The 24,546-nt window shown below is 40.0% G+C and overlaps 2 protein-coding genes across 7 annotated transcripts in view; both read right to left on the reverse strand.

Moving 5' to 3' along the window:
- Nucleotides 1-1,967: 1,967 nt before the first annotated feature.
- On the reverse strand, nucleotides 1,968-9,603 carry OTX1 (orthodenticle homeobox 1). The gene is made up of 4 exons (XM_066595502.1): nucleotides 9,518-9,603; nucleotides 8,084-8,297; nucleotides 5,977-6,128; nucleotides 1,968-3,831 (listed from the first exon to the last, which is right to left on the reverse strand). Exons 2-4 carry the CDS (start codon nucleotides 8,178-8,180, stop codon nucleotides 3,070-3,072), a joined length of 1,011 nt encoding a protein of 336 aa, XP_066451599.1. The 5' UTR covers nucleotides 8,181-8,297; nucleotides 9,518-9,603; the 3' UTR covers nucleotides 1,968-3,069.
- A 6,005-nt stretch (nucleotides 9,604-15,608) lies between these two features.
- Nucleotides 15,609-24,546, reverse strand: part of EHBP1 (EH domain binding protein 1) — a 365,541-nt gene continuing 356,603 nt past the window's right edge. For all 6 annotated transcript variants that reach the window (XM_066595508.1, XM_066595507.1, XM_066595505.1 and 3 more), the window contains 2 exons: nucleotides 18,433-18,547; nucleotides 15,609-16,707 (listed from right to left, as the gene is read on the reverse strand). In XM_066595508.1, coding sequence (XP_066451605.1) covers nucleotides 16,617-16,707; nucleotides 18,433-18,547 — 206 coding nt within the window. In that variant the 3' untranslated portion in view covers nucleotides 15,609-16,616. The remainder of the gene's footprint in view (nucleotides 16,708-18,432; nucleotides 18,548-24,546) is intronic.

The following is a 24,546-nucleotide window of genomic DNA, read 5'->3' on the forward strand; positions in this document are numbered from 1 at the left end:
TAATACTGGAAGACACTCGGTGCAGCAGAGTAGAGCAGAGTAGAGCAGAGTAGCGCAGAGTAGAGCAGAGCAGAGCAGAGCAGAGTAGAGTAGAGCAGCGCAGAGCAGAGTAGAGCAGCGCAGAGTAGAGCAGAGCAGAGCGCCTTCATAGATTCCACCTCAAGATATTTATCTAGGGATTACTGAAAAAAAAACTTTTTGGTGTATTTTCACCTTTTTGAAAGACGGACAATGCCAACTAATGTAAAACATAACCTGCTGTCCTTGGAATATCTGCAAGACTTTTAGGGTATATTCACACAGGTGGTTTTTCTTTCAGTCTTTGGACTGATTTTTATCTATTTATGCAATTTTTACCCGCGATTTTCATCCACTTTGCATCTATTTTTTTTACACACGTAAATTAAAAAAAAAAAAAAACATGCTGAGTTCTGCACCCTTTTTTTGTAAGGTTACCATGGTTGCATCTAATGAAACAAACAAACAGCATCCAATGAGTGCAGTCATTTTTTTAACACACCCATTGACTTGAATTAACCAAATTTTGTTGGAAAATCGTGACAAGATAGGACATGCAATTTTTTTTTTCACTCTGACTCATCCAATTTAAATTAAAATGCTAAGAATAAAATTATTTTATTATAAGTTATATATTTATCTGTACAGAGAACCATCTCAAATAATCTGCTGTATTTCTGTCTAAATCTGACAGAAGGATCATTCGTGTGAACACACCCTTACACTGCAGAATAAACATAATGCGCAGCTCTATGCGATTTGGGAAAACTCCTAGGAAAAAGTTTACCAAAAACATAGCAGTCAGATATTAGTTGTATGTCAGCAGGCAGATATGAAACATATTAGTGCAGTTTTTGTGGCGTTTTTCTACATTTTTTGGTGCATTTTATGAACGCAGCATACTCTAGATATAGCCCTTATGCCTCCCCCAGGACATTTTCTCATAAGCTACTCTATAGTAGAAAAATGCCATTTAATAGACGCCTGTCAAAACTGTAGACAAACCACCACAAAGAACGCACAGAATTCCTGCTACAGTGGGGTGTGTTCACATGAAGGATTTTTCCATGCGGTTTTCTGCACGTAAAAATTGGACTGACATAAAAAACGTTATTTTTAAATGGTTAGAGTCACACAGGTTTTTAAAGCAAAACAATCTGGGGAAAAAGTAAATAAATAAATAAATAAATATAAATATATACATATACACCCTGTTTCCCTGAGAATAAGACATAGCATGATTTTCCAGATTTTTTTGAGGATGCAAAATGATTTTTCAAGCTTTTTGAGGATGCTTGAAATATAAGCCCTACTCCAAAATTAGGCCCTGCTAACAGTTAATTTAAAAAGTCAATTTAAATAGTGTCTAGGCAGCTATACATGTAAAAAAAGTTAAACCTTTTTGAACATAAATTAATATAAGACACTGTCTTATTTTCGGGGAAACACGGTGTATCACATGTCCTATTTTGTTACGATTTTCTAGATGAAAAATCACCCATTTAAGACTCTGGGTCGGTTTAAAATAAAAAAATTAAAAAAAGATTACACTCGTTTGATGTGATTGTGATCAGTTTTTATCAAATGTAGCCGTGCAGAACCCGTCATGCGCTTTGTTGGTTTTTTTTTGGGGGGGGGGGGGGCTTAACACGCATATAGAAATCTGATATAAAATGAGTGAACCAAAAAATGCAGAAGTACAAAAATCACGTTGAAAAAAAAGACAAAAATTGTTCACATTTTCCAGAACTGAAAGAAAGTAGCAAAAAAAGCAGCCTGTGTGAATAAACTCTACAAGCGGTTTACAGTAAAAGTAAGTCAGGAAGAAAGTGACCCGGCGGTTGTGGTGGGCATGTCCTCTCTGCCCCAGTTTCCATCCCTGAAGCCTGCTGTGCCATGCTCACAGCGCCACTCCATAAGAATGATGACACGGAGGCTTACAATCAATTAGTTTGATTTTTATTATGGGAAGAGGGGGGATGTAGATATGTGCTTCCCTTACACTGGGAGTGACGTGACGTACCATATTATCAAATTTACAAACAGGTTTGGTTTTTTTTCGAAATTCATTTTCCACCTACACAGGGACAAACTGGTCCGAATTTCAGTGACACAAGTGGAAGTGCGGAGTGGAGACAGAACTTTATACCGTGGACCCAATTCAACTAAAGGGACAGTACAAAATGAAGTGGATACACATACAATGCCTATTAATACAAAATGCAACCACAGGACAAGGCGTGATGAAGTGGTCGTCCACACTCAGCAGAGGCAGCCATGCTGTATCAATAGTCAAAGTCAATCATAGGAGAGACATGACTGATGACATCATCAGCGCCTCTGATGGACCAACAGGCTGAGGCCTAACCCACAGGCTGGTGTGAGTCGTTGGTGGATGACTACTAGACTCCATCCAGCCTTCCTATGTGCTGCCATCATTGTGAACAACATGGTTCCATATATATATGACCTGAATTTGACCCTTTTACCCCCCATATTGAAGTTATTTGTGACCGTGTACCCACAAACCCCCAAGTCTCACGTGAACATTTTGGTTTCTTCACAAAGGGGACTGTTAGGGGATATTAAAATTGAGAATATAATTAAACTAAAAATAAAATGGGTCCTAGCAACGGACCGAATATTTACACATTTCAGCTGCTACAGGCAGCAAGAGGCTGCAAGTCCTATATCATACACCTTGGAAACCAACGCACATGTGTGTATAGCGGTATGCTGATGGACAATAGAAGGGGCGCCCCCATCTAGATATACATTATCAGAAGTGATAACCTTTGGGTTGAGACCAAAAATAGATAGAAGTTGATGGCAAAAAAAAAAAAAGTTCTGCGTTCCCATATTATTAGCAGACATCACAGTCCAGTCCAGAGGACCAATAAATAATTCACAGGAGGACAGTAACTACAGCAGGTCCAGGCACAGACTCATGGGCATGGAGGGTCTTCACCCCAGCTAAGCAAGCACTGTTGGCTCCAGCCTGATCTTTCTGACAATGAAGTCCACTTTTCCAGAACTTTAATGATCCTTGGTTCACAAAACCTGGAACCTCCAGGAGGCCTGATCTTTGTAGTCCAGACAGTCGGTGGAGTTGAAGTTGAGTTTCCAGGAGGAGGCAGCAGCCTGGTCCTTGTAGTCCAAGCAATCAGAAGAGTTGAATGGCAGTCCTGTGCTGGCATAACCCTGGTGATGATGGTGATGATGATGGTGGTGGCTGGAGCTCTGGCTCAGGTGATGATGGTGGTGATGACTGGACATGGAGGAAGGAGTCATGGGGCTGAGTTGGTGGGGGTGGTGGTGGGAGTGCATTGGGGCCAGATAAGAACTGCAATCCACCCCTCCAAAGTAAGAGGAGGATGGGGCAGGGTAGCCCTGCGTGTACCCGGCTGCCTGGCTATAAGTCATTGGATAAGACGCAGCAGATGAGGAGCCAGAGCGCTGCATGCAAGAAGCACTGCCAGGTCCCAGAGGGTCGGGGGCAGTGCCAGGGGCCGGGCCGGTGCCAGGGGAGATAGAAGCTGGACTCCAGATGGAGGACGCGGTGCTGCCGTTTAGGGCGGCTGGTGCCAGGCCTGGGTTCCCAGAGGAGCCGGAGCTGGAGGAGGAGGAGGAAGATGAAGATCCGGAGCTGGAGACTGCAGGCGGGGTGAACTGACCGCTGCTCTCCGAGCCGGAGCTCTCCCGGGCCGGGCTGCATTTCTTCTTGGTCGGCCGGTTTTTGGCTCCGGTGCTGCTGCTGCTACTCTGCTGCTGTTGCTGCTGCCTGCATTTTGCACGACGGTTCTTAAACCAGACCTGAAGAGGAGACAAAAGGGAATAATGACTAGAGGAGCCGACTAATAGCCCTAATGCCAAATCATCCTCTAATGCAATAATAAAATAGTATATTGCATGCAAATATTACATATCAGCACGTATAATATATCAGTCACCGACATATGTGCAGAATTAAAGAATAATTATGGAAAGAGAGAATGGAAATAATTACTAGTAGGGGGGCTTCATACACAGCAGGTTTTGGAAAAAGCCCCCTTTTTTGCAGTTTTTGAGGCAAAACAAGAAATTGATTGAAAAAGTATGAACTATATACAGGAAGGACTTCTACATCTCCTTCCTCCTGGAGTCACTTCTGGCTTTGGCTCAAAATCTGCATCAAAAACTGCATTTCCAAAAACTGTTGTATGTTAAGCCATCAGTAGGAGGAGGGGATCGGTTTATATTCTACATAAGGACATAACTACATTCGTTTCAGCCAAATATATGGACACCTATAGCACAGTATATAGATCACAATACAGTCAGTTATAGAAAGTGAGAGTTCTGTACACTTATGTTCGGTACAATGTGTATGTTAGGGGTTTGACAACGGACTCTCACATCGAAGATCTAAATGTGCATATTCTAGCATTAGATTTTATATACAATTCTATATATCACATCATAGATATTAAATATGCACTATTATATATGCTCATAATGCTGACTTTATACAACTCGGACAACTTTCCGCACTTTTCTGCTCTTTAGAAACTTTTATACTTAAAAAAATAAATAATTTCCTTTGTCTTGGGCAAAAAAAAACCCGACATTAATTGCAACAAAATTACTTAGGCTTTTATTTCTAATCCCCTAATCTAAGAGCATGTGATCATTACAGAGAGAACCGATGCGATCGGGAGACAAAACGAATTAGATGCGGTTTATGCTGGTCGGCTGTGTCCTGAATAGTAACTAAGCAGAAGTTTACAGAAAAGTTTGTATTTCGTTTCCCAAAATACTGTTACAAAAAAGCTAAGTATACAGAAACGAAAATATTAACTCGAAATGAAGAATATCGTTATCATCAGGTTATACCGAAATCTATAGAACCCGATGGGAGTTATTCCATTTCAAGGACTGGTATAGTTGATAAATAAAAAGCACAATGTATCCTACAGCTGTCCTCATATATCCCACAGTCAGACTGATCCCATCACCTTTAGTATTGTTTCTTTGTTGTCTTCATGAATATTAATGACTTTCTATATTATATATTAAATACACAGTAATATATTTTTGATGCAGGAGTTTCTGTCCGAGCTCTTCTGTAGGAGGTGGTACATTTTCCCCGGTCTTTGATATTCATTTAATTAAAAAAAAAAGCTAAATAGTTATTTATTATATTTTTAAATAAACATAAACACCTTGTAGTTCCCTTTATATCATAGAAAACAGAACAGGATGCTGCAGGTAAAATGCCAATAATCTCCAGTATGCTGGCAATATCTGCACAGAAGCAGCAGCTCCACAGGTTCTCCACCTGCTCTATATGGCGACTACACCGACAACCAGGCCGCCAGTCTTACTCTGCAGTGCACTATATGGCGGCAGTGTTATACAGAGTTGTGTAGTCGACTTTCTGTATCAACCGATGCCACACCTACAGAAACCAAACTCCCATAGTATGAAGAATAAGCAGTCCCAGGCTAACACCAAACTACTTGTCACATAACCAAAACCACCTTTATTTACCTGCAGAGCTGAACTTCACTCCACTATACCAAGAACAAGTCATCAGAGTCTGATCATTGACAAAATTGCTGCTACTGTGCCCTACTAGCATCGGCCTTTCGAACCCCACTTTATGTATCCTCTCAGAACACTTATCGCACCAAGAGGTTCTGCAGCAGCTTAAGGGGTCAACTAAACGTATGTGTAGACTGGAGAGAAGTAGTAGTCATGGAGCAGATATTTAGTTTTGCAGTTTCTGTCCATAACCCAACTTGAAGGACACTGCGGTTAACTCTCCAGCCTAAAATGTCTGACAACAGAGAACAAAAGCCTGTATTAAACTGCATAGCAAATGGAGAGAAGGAGTGACTAAAAACAGAAGGTCAAACGCCGGAGCAGTAGGGGCAATCATGGGGGTTTATAATACCATTATTTTATGCCGGGTATTACCTGGACTCGAGATTCGGGTAGGTTGATCTTCAGGGCCACCTCCTCCCTCATGAAAATGTCCGGGTACCGGGTCTTGGCGAACAGGGCTTCCAGCACGTCCAGCTGTGAGCGGGTGAAGGTGGTGCGCTCCCGGCGCTGCTTCCGCGGGGTGGCTGGAGATACGGATGCGCATTCTGTTAGTACATAGGGCGAGAAACCAGGCGCTCTCCGTATAGAGAGGACTGCAACTTAGCGCCTACATTACACTGTGTGTCTCCGTTTTTACAAGTTATGCCTAACCGCTATTATTTCAAATAACAACACTTGTACATTATTTACCATTCTATGCAATTTGTACATTAAAACGACAACATTTAGATAAATACACAATGATAGATAATATTCGAGGACATTACGATTGCCCATTTTAATTTAATCGGCCCAAGTAACTTCTAAACTCTACAACACAGGCTCATCTCTGCCCAGAACTCAGACTGGAAAATGGAGACAAAAAAACCTTCATGTATAATTTGTGGTCGTTACTAATAAGGTAGAGCCTTTTCTTTATCAGGATTGAATGTATTATTATTACATCCACCAAGGGCCTAATTTTACGCCAGATACAAAGTTTTCCTAATGCAAACTGTACATAAAACACTTTCCTTGGTGCCTGATAACTTCATATCATAAAGTTATTTCCCTCCAGTATAAAGACTCACACAATAGTATTTTGCTTCAGTATGTGTAAGCCCAGGATTGGGTCCAACATACAGAAGAAGAGGTGCTCATCTCATTATACTTTATCTCTGTTTATTCTCCACTCCTGGCTTTGGCTTCCAAATACTGATGCAAACTACTAACTAAATACTACGGTGTGAAGGAAGCCTCCTGACTGCAATACCCTGTATAAGGACACTTTCACATTTGTGTATTTTGGTCAGTATGTTGTATCACTACTTGGAAGCCATAACCAGGAGTGGAAGCTACAGAGAAAAGCTGCAATGAAATATTTGTATTTCTTCTGTATTTTGGACTCACTTCTGGATTTTCCTTACAACTACCGATGGAAAATACTGAGCAAAGCACTGCCGCGTGAAAAGTGGCCAAATATGTAGAATAAATATATTTGTGGAATAAATGAGGACATTCTCTTCTCAGAACAAAGTATTACATTGTAATCAGCACACTATTCAATACATATAACGCGGCATTTTAGCAAATAGGAAACTTTGCCGACTGTAGCGCTAATACAGGCGCAGTCCTGGCAGATAGGAAGCAAGCTAAAACTTGTCAATATCTTTCTTGATTTAGTGTCCAGAAGATTAATAACATTTTATATTTATCACATTGTCTAATCTACAGAAGACAATAAGGCCATTTATCACTCCCATAAAATTAGAAATCCTACTCCTAGATATTCTAATGCATAGATTCAGTAATCGGGTGCAGGAAGAAAGAGAGAAGAGCTCAGAAATGAATGAACACACACGAAAATTAAAGGCAACATATAATGTATAGGACAATCTGCAGGCGGTGTTGTTGATTTCAGCGCCGAGTACAAGGCCCCGGAACTAAGTTTTAATGTAAAGACAGAGTAATCGGCTTGTAGGAGTAGGAGTATTATCAGTAGGCCTCACTCTCTCCATGCAAGTATATACAGATCACAAGTGCAAGGAAACTTGTATCATCATTCCAGACTGAAGCTGGAAACGAGAAGTAAGAAAACTTCTAAAGAACTTTTAAAAACTTTTATTTAGTTCACTATAAATCGGTGGAGGCTTCTGACTCCTACCACAAGTTCAGGATACACTTAATGTTTACACATTAATGTATATAGAATAATACACACACTTATGTATACAGAATATTATACACATGCGTTATATATTTCACAGAGTCGTATATTTAATAAATTACCGATCTTGTAATTTTCTAAGGAGTAAAAAAAAGATCTAAACTTTAGTAACTTCTTTAAGGAAAACAATATAATCGATCGTTACTCCTAACCCTTCCCTGCTCTATAGATTTATTACAATTTATATAGGGACTATATATGAACACTGGAGATTCTTTAGCGTCAATATGGCAACATTTTGTTGCAAGTTTTGATGGCCGGTGGGATTCTTACCTGGGTATCCTACAGACGGATGAAGTAAATCCATAGCGGGTCCTGTAAGCCCCAAGCCATTCATGCCATATGGGGGCTGTTTAAGGTATGACATCATGCTAACAGCTTCCCAGTGCTCCCCGATAGTATCCAAAACTGTATGTATTCCTATCTATTATACGGACACAATGGGCATTAATATTTTCTTCTTCTTCCCACCAAGTCAGGAAACGGTCTGGAGGAGGATAGAAAGAAACAGTAAATTAACTGCGACAGTCTACAACATATATGCAGTATGTATAATAACTATATTAAATATAAATATACAAATACATAGTTATATAGATGATACATTGTCTAGATATGATAGATATTTTATCCGCTATTTGTACATTCTCATTCTGCGCATTTCCTTAAATTGTATGTATTTAAAGTGTTCTATTAAAACGTTGATGTTATGTATTGTATACAGAGTCATTCATAGATAATTTTAGGGACCATTACAATAGTCCACCCCTTGTACCCTAAAAACAAAAGCAAAACTAGGGCAGAATAAATATTGCCCCTCTCCGGCCTGCACATTTCCAATTCTCACTCCCCAAGACTTAATAAATCAGGCGACCCCCGACTGCGACAACAAACAAATCACTTTCCATATGCACAAATTCATGAGATTTAAGCAGCTGTAATTTGTTTTCAAGGTAAACTTTTTTTCTTTTTTTTTCTGCAGATGGCCTCCATTGATAGGCTAATAATGCTCCAACTATCAGCTCCCCCCTCCGACCAGGGCTAATTAATGGAGATCCCACACAAATACCCTATTTACATAACCAGGTGGATTCAGCCCTGTACAATGGACAGCCACATACAAGAAGAATAATCTCCAGTACTGCCTGTTTCAGGCAGGATGAGATTCAGTGTGACTCCTGAAAGTTTCTCATCCTACCTGCTGGAAAATTACGATCTGGTCTGTGCAGACATTTTTTTGGCATGTGGACCTGCCCTGTTGTATAAGAGGTAGGAGGAGGAGGAGAGATGGGAAGAAAAAAAAAACAACACACAAACAACAAGTCCAAGAGCAATCCAGGTGAGAAATTACTAATTCTGATTCAGAAAATCTCAACTAGAAAACAAAAGAAGGAAAAAGCAAGAAGAGCTGGAATGAAGAAGAGAGAAAACTTGGGATCCTGCAGGCAGATCCCCTCCCAGGCCTCCCTCCCTCCCTCTCTCTCACCTCCAGTCTTGTAGCTCCCCGGGAGCAAGTAGGAGAGTCACCTGGAGTCTATAGGAAGCGCTGCAGACGCTTCAAGTCCTAAGAAGTTGCATTAAAGTAAGCAGATCCCATTGCACGATCCCGGCTCCCCCCCATGTCATAAACTTCCCTCCAGTGCCAGGGTGATTACTGGTATTAGATGAGAGGTTGGCAGCGCAGACAAGAGGGCATAAATCATTTACCTTGTAGGCAGAGCAGTTGTCTCACGCCGGCCGCTTTAGGTGATAGGAAATGTGGACTGATGAAGATTGATCACCCTCCTTCTGCCCTACCCCTTGTAAGAGAGCGAGGGGCGGCCGACGAGGCGCGCGTCTTCGCCAATCAGCGCACGGGACGGGGTTGAGTGACGTGAGGCTCAGCCAATGCGGTGAGTGCACGCCTCTCCGCTTACTACTGAACCTGCTCTAGTCTGCTGAATGTGAACGGACTGGAAGGGGAACTGAGACAGAGCTCTGGAGTGTAATAACCCGGGATTAATAACACTAACTACCCGGGATCCTAAACCCGCAGGCCCAGGCCTCCCCAACCCCAATACCATCATCATCCTCAGGAGGAAGCTGCACAGACTGCAAAACTTCTCCTGATTTCCTGTCATTCCAGTTAAATTATTAGGAAAGGGATATAAAGAATCCTGGAAGTGTTTTATAATAACTGTGCCAATTATTATATGACACCACAGGGGTGCAATATTATCTATCTATCTATCTATCTATCTATCTATCTATCTATCTATCTATCTATCTATCTATCTTTTCTTCTTTCCTCCTTTCTTCTTTTCTTCCTTCTTTCTTTCTTCTTTTCTTCCTTCTTTATCTACTTCTTCTTTTCTATCACTTTCTTTTCTTCTTTCTATCTTTCTTTCTTCCTTTTTCCACTCTCTTTCTTTCTTCTTTTCTTCCTTCTTTATCTATTTCTTCTTTTCTATCAATTTCTTTTCTTCTTTCTATCTTTCTTCCTCCTTTCTTCTTTATTTATTTCTTCCTTTCTATCACCTTCTTTCTATCTAGCTATTTTCTCTTTTTTTCCTCCTTATCCATCTTCCTATCTACCAATCTATCTCTTTTATTATTAGTTTGCGGCAATTGTTTTTATTCTTACAACATTCAAATTAATCCGTGATTAAAAATAAAAACATGTTATATGAACATATTCCCTGCGATACCCTATATATACTATAAGCACTTTATATTTCTACGATGTTGTTTCATTTACTTGATTGTTTATTGTATTCATTTAATTGGAAATTATTTTTCCATTGTTTTTCCTTCCTATTAATACAATGATGTAATTGATTGGGTCCTGCGTAAACAGACGACAAATAGTTAAAACTATTTAGCCGAGAAGAAGGAGACTTGGGGGAATATGAGGAGCAGATAATCATCTCTGACAGATCTGCGCATTAATTAGTTTTCAAAATTTACCGGGAGTCTTGAAATCAACGCAGGAATTCATGGCGGCTTCTATGAAGTCGTTTACTAACAGAAGATGGGGAGCCGTCCTGTATACAGAACCGAGATGGACGGAATGGCAGATGAAAAAATACAACTCAGGCGAGGAATCGGGAAAATTAGAATTGTGTGATTTAATTTTGATTAAAAAAGTTTGTTTTCTTGCAAGTGAAAAATTGCACAAAGCAGAGAACTAAATCCAGAACCTCGTGTATATGCAGTATATGCATATATTATTACATACATGATACTGGTGATAATCCAATTAATCATCTTAAATTGCGAATTCAGCCCTGCTCCATCTGCATATAATACATGTTTGTGTGTGAATATATGACATAAGCTAATTATCGCAAGAAGCGGCCAGGACCGAAGTGTATCGCATCGTGCATCTATGGCTAGGAGGAGCGGTGATACGATAAAACTAGACAAAATTCCTATTTTTATTTTACTATATACATTTCTAATTGCATTTGGAAGAAAAAGAAAATCTGGTTAAAGTTCAAAGCGGATCCCCGCCAGACAAACAGAAAATGCCACTAAAGTTATAATAGAAAAGGCGATAGGGATGAAAAGGGATGGGGGTGGGGTGTCCAAGATGTCTTCAGAAGTCATCTATACACGAGTACTTTCCCTATCAACAAAGACACCAAAGCCCATTCACAAAAATAATTAACTCGCCCCCTGATTAATAAATCCGCTTTTGGAACGTTCTTGTAAAATATCTAAACCGCATCTATCTATGTAAGCAATATTCTATCCTTTCTTTCAATCTATCTATCTATCTATCTATCTATCTATCTATCTATCTATCTATCTATCTATCTATCTATCTATCTATCTATCTATCTATCTATCTATCTCATATCTATCTATCTATCTATCTATCTATCTATCTCATATCTATCTATCTATCTATCTATCTATCTATCTATCTATCTATCTATCTATCTATCTATCTATCTATCTATGTCTATCTCATAACTATCTATTGATCTCATATCTATCTATTTGTCTCATATTTATCTATCTATCTATCTATCTCTCTCATATCTATCTATCTATCTATCTATCTATCTATCTATCTATCTATCTATCTATCTATCTATCTATCTATCTATCTATCACAGGTAAACATAATAATATATAACAATGCATATTTTAAGTTCTTCTAGATCTGTTTAGATAGCTATGATGTAGATAGATGCAAAAGCCTCAGTCCTGTCCCTGTTTCTGGCTGCTCTCTCTCCTCTCTGCCTATATGAAGGTATCAGGTAGCAGAAGCCCTTTTTGTAATAAGAGTATTTTGTCTAATCCCAAATTGCAGGAGACTTTCCTTAATGCCTCTGCCCATAACCCTCGGATTAAGGGAAGTTTAAAATGAAGAAGAAGGGGTGGGGGAAGAAGGGAAGAGGAGAAGAAGAAAAGCCACAAAAGTTTAGTGTGTGTGAAGCAAGGAAATTGTAGCTGGGTATGGTGGAGCAGATATTTGGCTACTGCAGCTGGATACAGAAGGTATAAAGTTGAGGTCTCAGCAGCAGCAGCTACTAGTATGTTGCTGGGGTCTCACTGGATCTTATACACCTGGAACCTACAGCCCCTGATCAGACACCTGGAAGACTACAGAAGACCCTGATCCTACAAGACGCCCCCCCAGATCCCACCTCCAGGGATGGATGACTGCACAGAATAAAAAATATCTGCCCTCCCCAGGGGCTCTTTCATGCATCTTGGCCTTGGATCCGGATGACGGTTCATGAAGCTTCCAAATTGCAGGGGCAGAACCCCCGACTCCTTTTTTCTTTTGTTCCTCTTTGATTAGGGGCTGTTTGTGTAGCGCTCCGGGAAAGGTAAGGGAGAGGAGATGTGCAGGGAGTTGTGCCTTTTACTGGACTCTTGGAGAAGCTGCTCTGATAGGGAAGGCTTGATGAACTGGAATCTGTAGTGCACCCCACTGTACCCCAGTTTCTCGTGCATTTTAGATTGCAGGAGCACAGTAATATAAACTATTTCACTATGCTCCTGCGATGTATAACAATGCCGACAATTTACTTCAATAAAGCATTAGCTGCTATTTATCTCTGTACATTGCTTCCATTTTCGATACTTTTGATTTCTTTATCTATTTATTTCATCTCTAATTCCTATACATTATAACAGTAGATTATTAATCCGAAGAACTTTATAATGTTGTGAAAACTTTTCCTGCTTCCTCACCAAATCGCTACAAGTTTTACAACACTGCACTTTGCAAATCAGAACGGTTTAATCCCAGATAATCCAGTACAAGAGGCAATTATCAGTCATCACTGGTCCAAAAGCAGGTGTAGTCCAGTATACAGATTATTATTGCAGTTGGTACTAGTTTTCTTGGTTCTTAAGGTCTTTTCTTGCAAAATTCGATCTACTACCAATGATGATAAAAACTTCTGGTAACTATTAAAGATGCAGATTATGACATATGTAGGAAAACTTGGAACTCTGGAAAAGTATTGTCTGAAATACCTGAAGCAGAAAATTCCTGCCAGAGGACTGGGCCCTTATTGGAGTTTAGGAAGCCTGGGCTTTATCCACACAGTGATGCTTGTATGTGCTCTAAATGTATATTGCATATAGTATATATTACAGACCTGTATAACTTCATTCTAGTATTCCATTATAATACATTGTAATGGGGTGCACAGCATAGCAGGCGTTACCTTTTTTCAATCATCTGGCACCAGGGAATAAAGCCTTTGTATTCTTTTTTTCTACCTTTTTTATGGCTATCACATTGGTTTTGCACTGCTTTCTTTTATTTTAAACTCTTGCAGCATTTTAGAAAGGAATCTAATATGTGCATCATATAAGGATTTATTACCCTTACACAGAACAGTTTATAATGCTTTAGTTGAGAATTATCACTGTAGAATCTTATATCCACCCAGTCTTCATTCTGTGTAGATTTAATATATTGTAAGCAGCCTGAATCTTTTCTGTAAGTGCAAGCTATGGATAAGCATACAATAAACTCTCCAGGAGTTATGTATTAAAAGCTCTGTTTGTGCAGCATATGTATTGTCATTGTATCACCCCAGAATACAAATGAGGCAGGATATCTCATAAAGGTATTGTAACATGTAGGTAAGGATAGTCTGTTGGAAATCTACAGTTATTTTGGTATAAATACCTCTATGTAGGTGATACATTGCAATATTGTGATTGCTTATACACTATTTGTTAGAAAGCAGGCTGCCAAGATGTCCTTTTTTTACTTAAAACAAACATTTTTATAAATATGGTGCACAAAATAATTCCCATATCTTTTGATAGTTGATTAAATTCTGTCATTTTTAATCTATCTGATCTATCAAATATCTATTTATCCATCTAATATGTATCTTTACAATATTTACCTATTATCTAGTTCACTATAGATTGATAGAAGCTTCTGACTCCTAACACAAAAACAGAATAGACTTAATGTTTATACACACTAATGTATATGGAATAACACACATACTTATGTATACAGAATATAATCTGATATCTATCTGTCTAATATCTTCCTATATCTATGTATTTAACATCTAATCTATTGTAATCGAATGACTACCTAATATGTATCTAATGCCTGCCTCTGTATCTAACGTGCTTATGTACCTATGTAATATGAAAAAAGTTTGGTGCAGTGTTAGCCAGTAGAGCGAAATGCGATTGTTCCCAGCAAGAGAAATCACAAAATCTTGTAGATATGATACCTTTTAATGGATAACAAAAATACATGATGTTAATGCGAGCTTTAACATCATGTTTCGGAGTAAGTCCGAAAGCTCACAGTAACATCATGTATTTTTGTTAGCCATTAAAAGGTATCATATCTACAAGATTACTTGGTTCCTATGTAATATGTAATGTCTAACATCTCTCGCCATCTATCTACTCAATATCTATCTAATATATACTCAATATCTATATACCCATTTCATCCCTCTAACCCTTATCTATCTATCTGTATCCATCTTGTATGCTTATCCAATAGCCATCTAAGAGCCCATCCACACTGGCATATGGTCAGCCATCCCCCCCCCCCCAAAAAAAACCTGATGAAAATGTAGTTTCACAAATCCATTGGCTATAATGGGTTAAACATAGTCTAACTATGAACACATTTGACTTCGTTCAGCCTGGCATACGTTTGTGCGTAATTTTTTGTGGGATTGATAAGAGTAGTCTACTACGCTTTTTGTCCTACACAAAAAAATTATGAAAATGTATACTTTTTTTTTTCTTTTAACACTGAAATCAATGAAAAACGTCTGGAAAAATATGACTGTATGCTTCGATGTGCTTAACGTATACGAGAAAAAAAAAGTGTTGAACTACAAAACTTTAAGAAAAAAGTTTACAGTGAAAAATGTATACAAAAGCGGATCAAAATGCATATAGTGCATGCAATTATTTAAAAAACTTAAGAGTATGCAGAGTTTAAAATGTGTGCGCTTTTACTTTTTTTTTAAATGTACGTTTCTTGCATATGTGATACTATGTAAAAATACCAGTGTGGACAGGCCCTAATATTGCTATCCAATATCCATCTAGTTTGTAATGCCTGTCTGATAGTTATCTAATATCTCTATCCTATAATTATCGAACGTCTATCGAATATCTATCCATGTAATATTTGGCCCATATCTACGTATTATCTGTAGTATTTATCCATCTAATATCCATCAATCCAGCCTTCATCCATATGCACGCAGAGATATCCCTTAGATATTATGACGCTGACATCATGAAACCTATTTCTACTTTTCTCAGATGAAAAGTGTAATAAAAACAGGAATACGGTAAGAAATATTCTGATTTTATTGAAAATTGTATGAGACAGTAATAAATAAACAGTTGCACCAATGTGACATGATGTATATTCTGACAGGACACAGTATAGATCATACCGGTACAACGTGGCATGACACATGAATAGCTTTTTTTAATTTTCCCATATTTTTATTTTTTGCAGAAATAAATAGCAACGGCATCATAAGCTAATAATGGATAGTTTCAGTCGTAGTTAAAAGCATGAAATAAATAGGTTTCTTCCACAAACGGTTAAGAATCTGACTTGAGAAATGTAAACTGCAGCAGGTCTTGAAGCCAAACGTAATACAGAAGGGCTTGTGGGTAAATCTATGACACGGGGGGGGGGTCCTCCGGCGGAACGTACGCGGTATTTAATTTATGTGTGGAGGATATTATGGAAAATAGCTGCTCGGAATAAAACGCCTGTAAATACAGCTGGGCTTGTAGAAGTGTTTAACTTAAAATGTAGGTAGCTTACATAGCAATAGAAAATGGCAGGACTAGGTGCGAACATTGACGGAGACGCCGCAGCCTCCACTTTAGCGCAATTAAAAGAATATTCAGTTGCTCTAGCCAGTCCCCCCCCGACCATCCGTAGTGTCTTACTAGGCGACTGCCAATGGAAGAAAAGTTGCTTCGAGAAGTCCCTGGGCCATACAACAGGTGGCCGCCTCTGTGTATCCGGCTTCAGTGCGTATTACTGACTGCAGGACAGCGGTGCAGAGAGGAGGAAAAAAAAAAAAGAGTAGCATCCGTTTAACCCCATCAGTGCCAGAATGCTTTTGCAGTCTCCGTTACCGCAGACGTTGTGTTAAAAATCAAACATTTCAGAGCAACAAACCGAAATTATTCTATTAAAACGTGTGACGCCGACTCAAGGCCTCCCCTTGTAGAGTTTCAGTCTAGTCTTTATATAGTGCTTCCAGTCACTTAGTGAAACCATGCACAAGGGATTATGGGCCAGAGCAGCATCGTTCCCAGACAGTGGTGGTCACTGGATTAGACATTTCTCTTCTTTCTTTGTCATTTTGCCTTTGTTTTGCTCTAGAGTTCGTTCTAAGTGTTCTTCCTCTTCCTCAGCCCTGCAATAAAGAGACGTGTGTCAGAAATCATATAATATATTACACCTTTATGGATAGGTAGAGCAGAAATATCTATGATGTTACATACCTACCACCAGAACAATTATACATGCACGCTTCGAGGCTACTAGGCCCTTCATCAGGCTGGTGTAGAGACCGAGTAGCCTTGAGAGCTTGCATGTATAATTCTCCTGCTGGTATCACCTCTGTAATACTTTTATGTTTTTTTTTTTATATAAGCGTACCTTTACGGATATGAAATATTAATTGGCATTTATTGTGCTCACTGCGGAATGTGTTAATTACGATCTACTAAAAACGGGGTAGAAAAAAACAACACATGAAACGTCATGTTGGTTTTACGGGTTTTTCAGAGCGGAATATTTATTTTGGATTTTCGGTTGAATTGGACGACTTCTATTGACTAAGCCTGATTAAGTAATGTATACTCATTAGAGTTCATATACAACCTCTACTCACTGGAAGGAGATGTGATATTTGATATACTTGTGTTGCACAAATGGGTTTTGTATAACTGAACACTAAATAAGATCCAAGTATAGTGATATAGTAAAGTTCAAGTGGATATCTGGTGTGTGAGAGCGGATCTTAAACACCAAATACGGATTTGACATGTTTCTAAACACCAATAGATCTGTCCGGACCATATACATTGCACTGGTGGAATTTGGACATACTGGAGCAGATTTACTAATGCTGTCTAATTAGACAGTGCAAACTTAGACTGGACAGTCTTAGAGTGTGCCAGATTTATCACAGTGGTTCATTCTGGATAATAAATCTGGCCTATCTTTGGACTGTCCAATCTAACGTTATAACCACCTATTAGTTGGCTTAGTTTAGGCCAAAAATGGTGTCAAAACTTTTGGTGCATTTAGGTCACGCCCCTTTGTTGGATGAATCGTAAAAAGGGACCGATAATGTCTAAAAACATAATAAATGTGGTACAACCCATGAAAGACAGTTTGCTGGTGCAATTTGTGCCAGAAGACTGGCATATTTTTAATATATATCTATCACAATGTATGTAGCAAGCGTCGGCTGCTTTCACACCTGCGTTAGGGTCAGTTCAGGGTTTCCCTCTCTCTGCTCCGTTTTTGAGGCGAGAAACTGAAATAAAACTGATTGGTTTTTTTTTAAAACTCCAATGAAATCAATGGGAAAAAAAACAAAACAAAAAAAACAACGGAAAGGCTTCCGTTTGCTTCCATCCGTCAGTTTTACAGAAAAGCAGCGCATTCTGCAGTGTTAAATATATGCATCGTATAAGTTTAACAGGCTCTGACAGATGTGTACCGGTAGCATCTGTCACTCACACCATTATGGTATCCACCTAATGGTTACGCTATTTTACAGGACGCAGTAAGTTCAGTCTGCTGCAGTATTCCATCCCGAAAAAAAACTGGTGTCCCTGAAGGATACTGACCAAACTGAGGCCAGAAGGGTCTCCGCTCGATGAATGGGGGCCTATGGATCCCTTTGATGTATGCGCCTTCCTGCTACATAGGTCAAATGAATCACAAAAACGTAGTGCGAATAAACCCACTCAGGCTGCCGCCTTCATACAATATTGTGTAACTCTGAAGCCAGCGGTAATGTTGGAGGATGCTTATGTGTAACAGTCATAAGGGTTTCTTCTTTATTCCAGTCCATGTGATGATAGTACGGACATTCCAGCACAATATGGGGCCAACGCGAACTTACTCCTTCTCCTGGGCATCCAAGTCTCTGACCAAGGCATCGCGCTTATTAACTAGGATAACCAGTTCATCAAGTAGAAGTTGCTCCCGTCTCTTCTGGGCTTCAGTTTTTTGCCAGTCTACAAAACACAATTTAATACATGAAACAAGGAGTCAATAAACAACGTCTGCTAATTTCATTATAGCGACTCACGTTACATAAGAGCTATTTAGTGTAAGCACAATATTCTCCATGAACAGATGCAGCCAAGTTTAGCTGGACTGTGAGAACTTTCAGCAGTGAGTTATCCCAACAATAGCTTTTGAATGTCTTAAAGGAGTTGTCCCACTTCTAATTGTTTTGTTGCAGGGAACAGACAGCTCTGGGTTGGTACTGAAAGCTTCAATAGGACTCGGCCTGCAGAACCAACCCTGACCACTGTGCAATGTATGGCGCTGTCTGCTTCTTGCAGCTAAAAGTAGGACAACCCCATTGAGATATCTCAAAGGGGTTGTACCAAGATTAAAAGTTATCCCATATCCATAAGATAGAAGATAACTTTCGGATCAGTGGTAGTTTCACAGCCAAGACCCCCAGCGATCTTGAGAACAAGGGTCCCGTGTCTCACTCCGCCTGTCACTGCGGGGTCACTTTTCCCTCCACAGTGCCATCAGAATGATAGAATGATGGCTAAACATGTGCAGTGGACGCTCCATTCATTTCAATGCTTGCCACTCGGCTATCCCCCAGACCCGTTGAAAATCAGTGTATTGAATCAGCACTGCATTCAGTCTCCTCCTCACTAGAAAACTCACCACAAAGTGCCCTAATAGGGTAGGTTGCCCAATCCCCTCCATCAGTTAGAGCAGACAGGAACATCCAGTGTACAGCAGCAAGAAAAAGTGAGTGAACAATGTGGAATTACCTGCATTTATTTCAGATATTTCTATTGAGAGGAGATAAAATTGTGGGTTTCACAGGTGCTCTGCCCATTAAATAAAGGCAAAGTCTGGTTACTGTCAAATCTGCTTTTCTCAATTAGTGTGAACCAAGCCTCAATGTCGGCAACTTTGTCAGCAACTTTTTTTGGAGATGTATGAAGCTGGGAAAGGTTACATCAATTCCCATTTAGGCACATTACCTTGACCAATGAATGTATGCCCAGTGATTTCTAATGAGTTTGGTGTAATTCCTTATGTTCCCCACAGCAGTTTCCAGAGGACTGGACCAAGTGTGTGTTTTTATGTAAGAAATGGTTGATAGGAGAGGCAGTCAATGTTAAAGTTGCACAGAACCCATTAAAAGAGGTCACCTTACCAAGCCAACCTTTTTCTTTAAAGCCAAGCTGTGTGGTGATCAGCTAATCTACATTTATATGTCTGCCCACATAACGCATGAACTGGTTCACCAACGTGGACCTTCGTTATGGCTCATAGAGGTGAATACCTCTCTATGAAGTCTGTATGCCCTAATACATATAAAGGACAAAAACTTAGGGAAAAGCTGATAATTTTAGGCTTATACTCACCTCTCGCCGCTCCCGGAGTCTCCTGCGGCGCCACTCCGGCTCTTCCCTCTAGCGTCACATTTACAGGCTGCCCCAGCCTGTTTATGGAACTTCACAGGCGCTGCAGCCAATGACAGAGCTCAGTGATAGATCGCCGAGCTGTCATTGGCTGCAGTGCCTGTAAACTGGGCGGGACTGTAGACTGTAAACAAACAAAAAAGTGGAAAATGGAGCAGCGGCATGGGACAATGGGAGTGAGCAGCGGCGTAGGACACAAGGGGAGCGAACAGCGGCACGGGACACAACGGGACTGGGGAGAATAAAAGCCTACTTGTTATGTTACTGCATAGTGAATGCATTTTACACAGGAGCTATAACTTGAACAACTCCTTTAAAGAGATCATCAGAACGAGGCAGACACATTTTTCTGGACTTCCTGTCAGTAATTCTTTCAAAAACTGTCATTCTTCCCCTAATATGAACCGGCTTCTTAACATCAGATATGCAGCGTTTAGCCAGACAGTAAAGTGAGGTAAGAGAGGCTTATATTCCCTATAAAACGATTTATGATGTAGATTGGGTTTAACCAGTTTTTATGTGTCCGTCTCTAAAGTTAGGCAGCTGGATAGCGTCGCTCATTAAGACTAGATGAGACTGCAAAAGTAGCTGCAATAAATCCCAAACCTCCCATAAACTAGTATTAACAAATATTATGTAGAAACAATAAGTCAGGTACGTGTACGGGCCTCCGCGGCCCTCAGATCACATGATGTGACGAGGGCTCAGCAAAAAATGATCAGTGGAAATAATAAAAAAAAAAAAAAAGGAAAAACCATCTCCGAGGAATTATATGGATATAAGGGCTTCTTCAACAATCATACTTGCGTGCGCAGAATTTGCCCCCACAGAGAGTATTTCAATGGGTTCATCCTCATTTGCTCATTTTGTGTGGGCATTTCACACTTGCAGAAAAAAATTGGACCTGCTCTACTTTTGTGCCCATTTGCTCACCAAGGGTTCCGTAGAAGACTATTGGAGGTACGCAAATGTGTAATACCATGAAAAAATGGACACATCTGGACCTCATTAGGCTAAATAGCCTTTTAAATCACGGAAGGGGTGAGTTGAATGTGCTTGTGAACTCGCCCTGCATATGTAAAACGTACAGCACTATGCGCCGATACACGAGCAAATCTACCTCATCGAACCTCGTTCACGGCGAAATTTTTGGGCATTCACATACGGTTGTCTGAAGGAGCCCTAACTCTGCAGATGTGGTGAGAGAGAAGGTAGTCAGGCTTCCTTATCGGTCAGGACCAGCATGTAAAAAAATAATACACCAGCTCATACTTTCCTCTCCCGTTTCCCCCACCGGCAGCTCCAGGTCTCTGCTGAGCCGTCTTGTTCAGAGACTGCAGCAGTCTGTTTATGGGGTGTCACAGGCTGCCGAGGCCAATGACAGAGTAGACATCTGATTACTAATAAAACACGGTCTGATTGCTATCTAAGTCACAATTATAGACAAGCTAACTAGTAACACACAAACAATTGAACCATTCATGTCTTTTATTGTGTACACTGAGTAAACATCCATGGCTCAGGGGAAAAAATAGAGAACCTTTGAATTCAAAAATCTCTAGATCCAATTTAGCAGCGATCACTTCCACCAAAAGTTTCCTGAAGTAAGATTTGCATACCACTGAGGAGGACTTTTTGACCACTCTTTTCTACAAATATGTTTCAGTTCATCAATATTTCTGGGATGCCTTATGTGCAACTCTCTTCAGGTTGAGGCACAGCATCTCTATAGATTGAAAGGGGTTTTCCAGGACTTTAAAACAATTTTTTTACAGCACTAGGATGCTGAAAAACAAAGAAAAAAGAGTCACATACTCTATTGGCTCTCCGTGCAGCGCCAAAGACCCAGCCACTGCCGCTCGGAAGCCAAAAGAACCCAACTGCCATCATGTGCCATTCATTGTGCTCATGGATTCTTCCACTGCTGCTGAAGCCTGTAATTGGCTGGTGATCGTGTGCGCATTTTTTTCTAAGTCCCTGAAAATCCCTTTAATGTCAAGGCTTTGACTTGGCCCTTCCAAGACAAATAATTTTTAATCATCTTATAAAAGTAACTTGGAAAACAATCAAACTCCATTTTATTAGTAATCAATGCAGAAATCCAGGAGGTTACAAAAGGGTTCACTTAATTTTTCTTGCAACTGTAATCCCCCTCTATGTCATCTATTGGTATCTATCAAATGTGAATAAACTTCTAGAGTTGCAATTTCATTCTGCATGTGTCTCAGTAAATGGGAAGATGGAACAATGCCTCTACAGCACCACCTATTGGAAGGCAGCATTCCTGCAAGTCAATGTTAGACCTTTTAAATAGCTTGTAACAATAACTGTGAATATGAGCCAATGCCAGAGAGCCTTCTCCAGAAGGAAAGAATCACCGTGTACAGACTATTTTGGGGTTTTTGTCCCTCATCAGTGGGCAATAGGTTTCTGGTTTGGCTAGTGGAAGGCCTATGGACACGGGTCGAGAAGGGTATTGTTTTTCCTTAAGATCACCTAGAACGTGTGAAGAGACTTATAAGGCCGTACATGCTCCTCTGGCAAATGGGAATATGGATGAGGGGTAAAAACCCTGACATAGTTTGCCTATACATGGTGACCTTTTCCTTCTGGAGAAGAATGGCTTTGGCTCATATTCCCAGTCATTGTTACAAGGCCTGTTAAAAGGTTTGACATTGACTTGCAGGAATGCTGCCTTCCAACAGGTGGTGCTGTGGAGGCATTGTTCCACTTGCATATATTTCCCAGGGGAGCATGCATGGCCTTATAAGTCTCCTCACACCTACTAGATGCTCTCCACAAGGAGAAATGATACCTCTGGGTTGGTAGAAACAGACTGAAAGCACATGTACTAAATAATGATTCTCCAATGCCGTCCTTTTATCATAAAATAAAGCCACAGTTATAATACATTCTGCCTGGGATACATTGTGTCTGCTGTAGTGTTTTGTCTCTATACAGTAGGCACGTTCCCCGTTTATTAAAGATCTGCTCAACTAAGCGTCGCAGAGAAGTAAGCTGCATCATCACCTCTCGTAAAGCGAAGCTCATTCATGTAGACACATTCGGCACAATCTGGAGAACATATCACTTCTGCCTCTCAATTTGTTGTTTTGGGAGAGAATGACAGAACAAAAGGTATTCAATAAGCCAGATACGGAGAGATGGCAACAGGTTTTATGTTGCAGACGGATGTGCAGTGACCTCCAAGCTGAGGATAAGCGAGGCACCGCGGCATTATTTCCCCATCGCATCCCACTAGTCAGGCCGTACTCTTCCAATAGGTCACATCTATGCGATAGCAGCACGGCACCACCAAGAGCGGCCATGGCAGCCCACCAATACACCATACTTTTCCAAGGTAGGGAGGGAAGTAGCCCACGACTGAGCTCTCATTTCATGCATGTCATTTGGTAACAGTTTGAGGTATCTCACACTGTGATCCATATGCTTTCCAGTAACTTGAAAGGGAAATACTAATTGGCTCAGACATTAAGTAAAAAGAAAAGAAAAATGTGGAATATTAGACTATTTTATGAACGCTAAGGAAAATGTGTTAATGAAATTACAGTTGCCAGAAAAGTAAGTGAACCCTTTGGAATTACCTCAATTTCTGCGTTAGTTACTAATATAATATGGTCGGATTGCTATCTAAGTCACAAAGACAAACACTAACTAATAGCACAAAGTATTCTACTGTTCAATTCTTTCTTGAGCACACTAAAGAAACATCAATAGTGCAAGGAGAAAAAGGGAACCCTGCAATGTAATAACCTGTATATCCCACCAAATGTTTTCCCTAGCTGCAAATAAGATTTGCACAACATTGAGGTGGCACTTTGGACAATTCCTCCCTGCAAATGTGTTTCAGTTGATCAATATTTCTAGGATGCCTTGTGCGCAGCACTCTTCAGTTCATGCCAAAAAATCTCGATAGAGTTACAGTTAGAACTCTTCCAAAACACAAATGTTCTTTTTAACCCATTCTTTAGTTGAAAAGGTTAATTTAAAACAGTTTGCTTCATTTTCCTTGAATTGCAGGATTAGATCATTGAAGAGCATCTGAGCTATCTCGCTATGGTCATTTAAGATTATATCAGTTGACATGTAAAGTGCACGTGTTACAACTGCAACATGGACCCTTAATATATGGTTATGCAAGGTTTCAATGAACCAACACCTGTTACTTCCTCTAGCTGCAATAAGGACTATAAATAATCTCATTATTGCTCCAAAGTATAAGGTCATATGATAGATATCAGCACAGAGACATAGCTAGGTTTTCCTGTACCCAGGACAGTTTGATTTGGGGTCTCCACTCCCTTTGTGGCCAGCACAGTAATAGTGTCCCATTTGTAGCCCATAGAAGTAGTATTGTTTCCCTTGTGGCCCCCAGTAGTAATAGTGCTCCTGCTGTGGTTCCCAGTAGAAATAGTGTTTCTCTTGTGGCCTCGATAGTAATAGTGCTCTCCATGTAAGCGCCCAGTAGTATCAGTGCTTCCCTTGTGGCTCCAATAGTAATAGCGTATCCCATGTGGCCAGGGGCGTAACTA

This window comes from Eleutherodactylus coqui, chromosome 3 (assembly GCF_035609145.1).
Source record: "Eleutherodactylus coqui strain aEleCoq1 chromosome 3, aEleCoq1.hap1, whole genome shotgun sequence".
Taxonomy (NCBI): domain Eukaryota; kingdom Metazoa; phylum Chordata; class Amphibia; order Anura; family Eleutherodactylidae; genus Eleutherodactylus; species Eleutherodactylus coqui.

Excerpts from the sequence above, each read along its gene's own strand:
- OTX1 (XM_066595502.1), bottom strand. The coding sequence starts at position 8,180 with ATGATGTCATACCTTAAACAGCCCCCATATGGCATGAATGGCTTGGGG. Across the intron at positions 6,129-8,083 it reads TCCGTCTGTAGGATACCCAG|CCACCCCGCGGAAGCAGCGC; the intron begins GTAAGAATCCCA and ends CCGTATCTCCAG. Across the intron at positions 3,832-5,976 it reads TACCCGAATCTCGAGTCCAG|GTCTGGTTTAAGAACCGTCG; the intron begins GTAATACCCGGC and ends TCTCCTCTTCAG.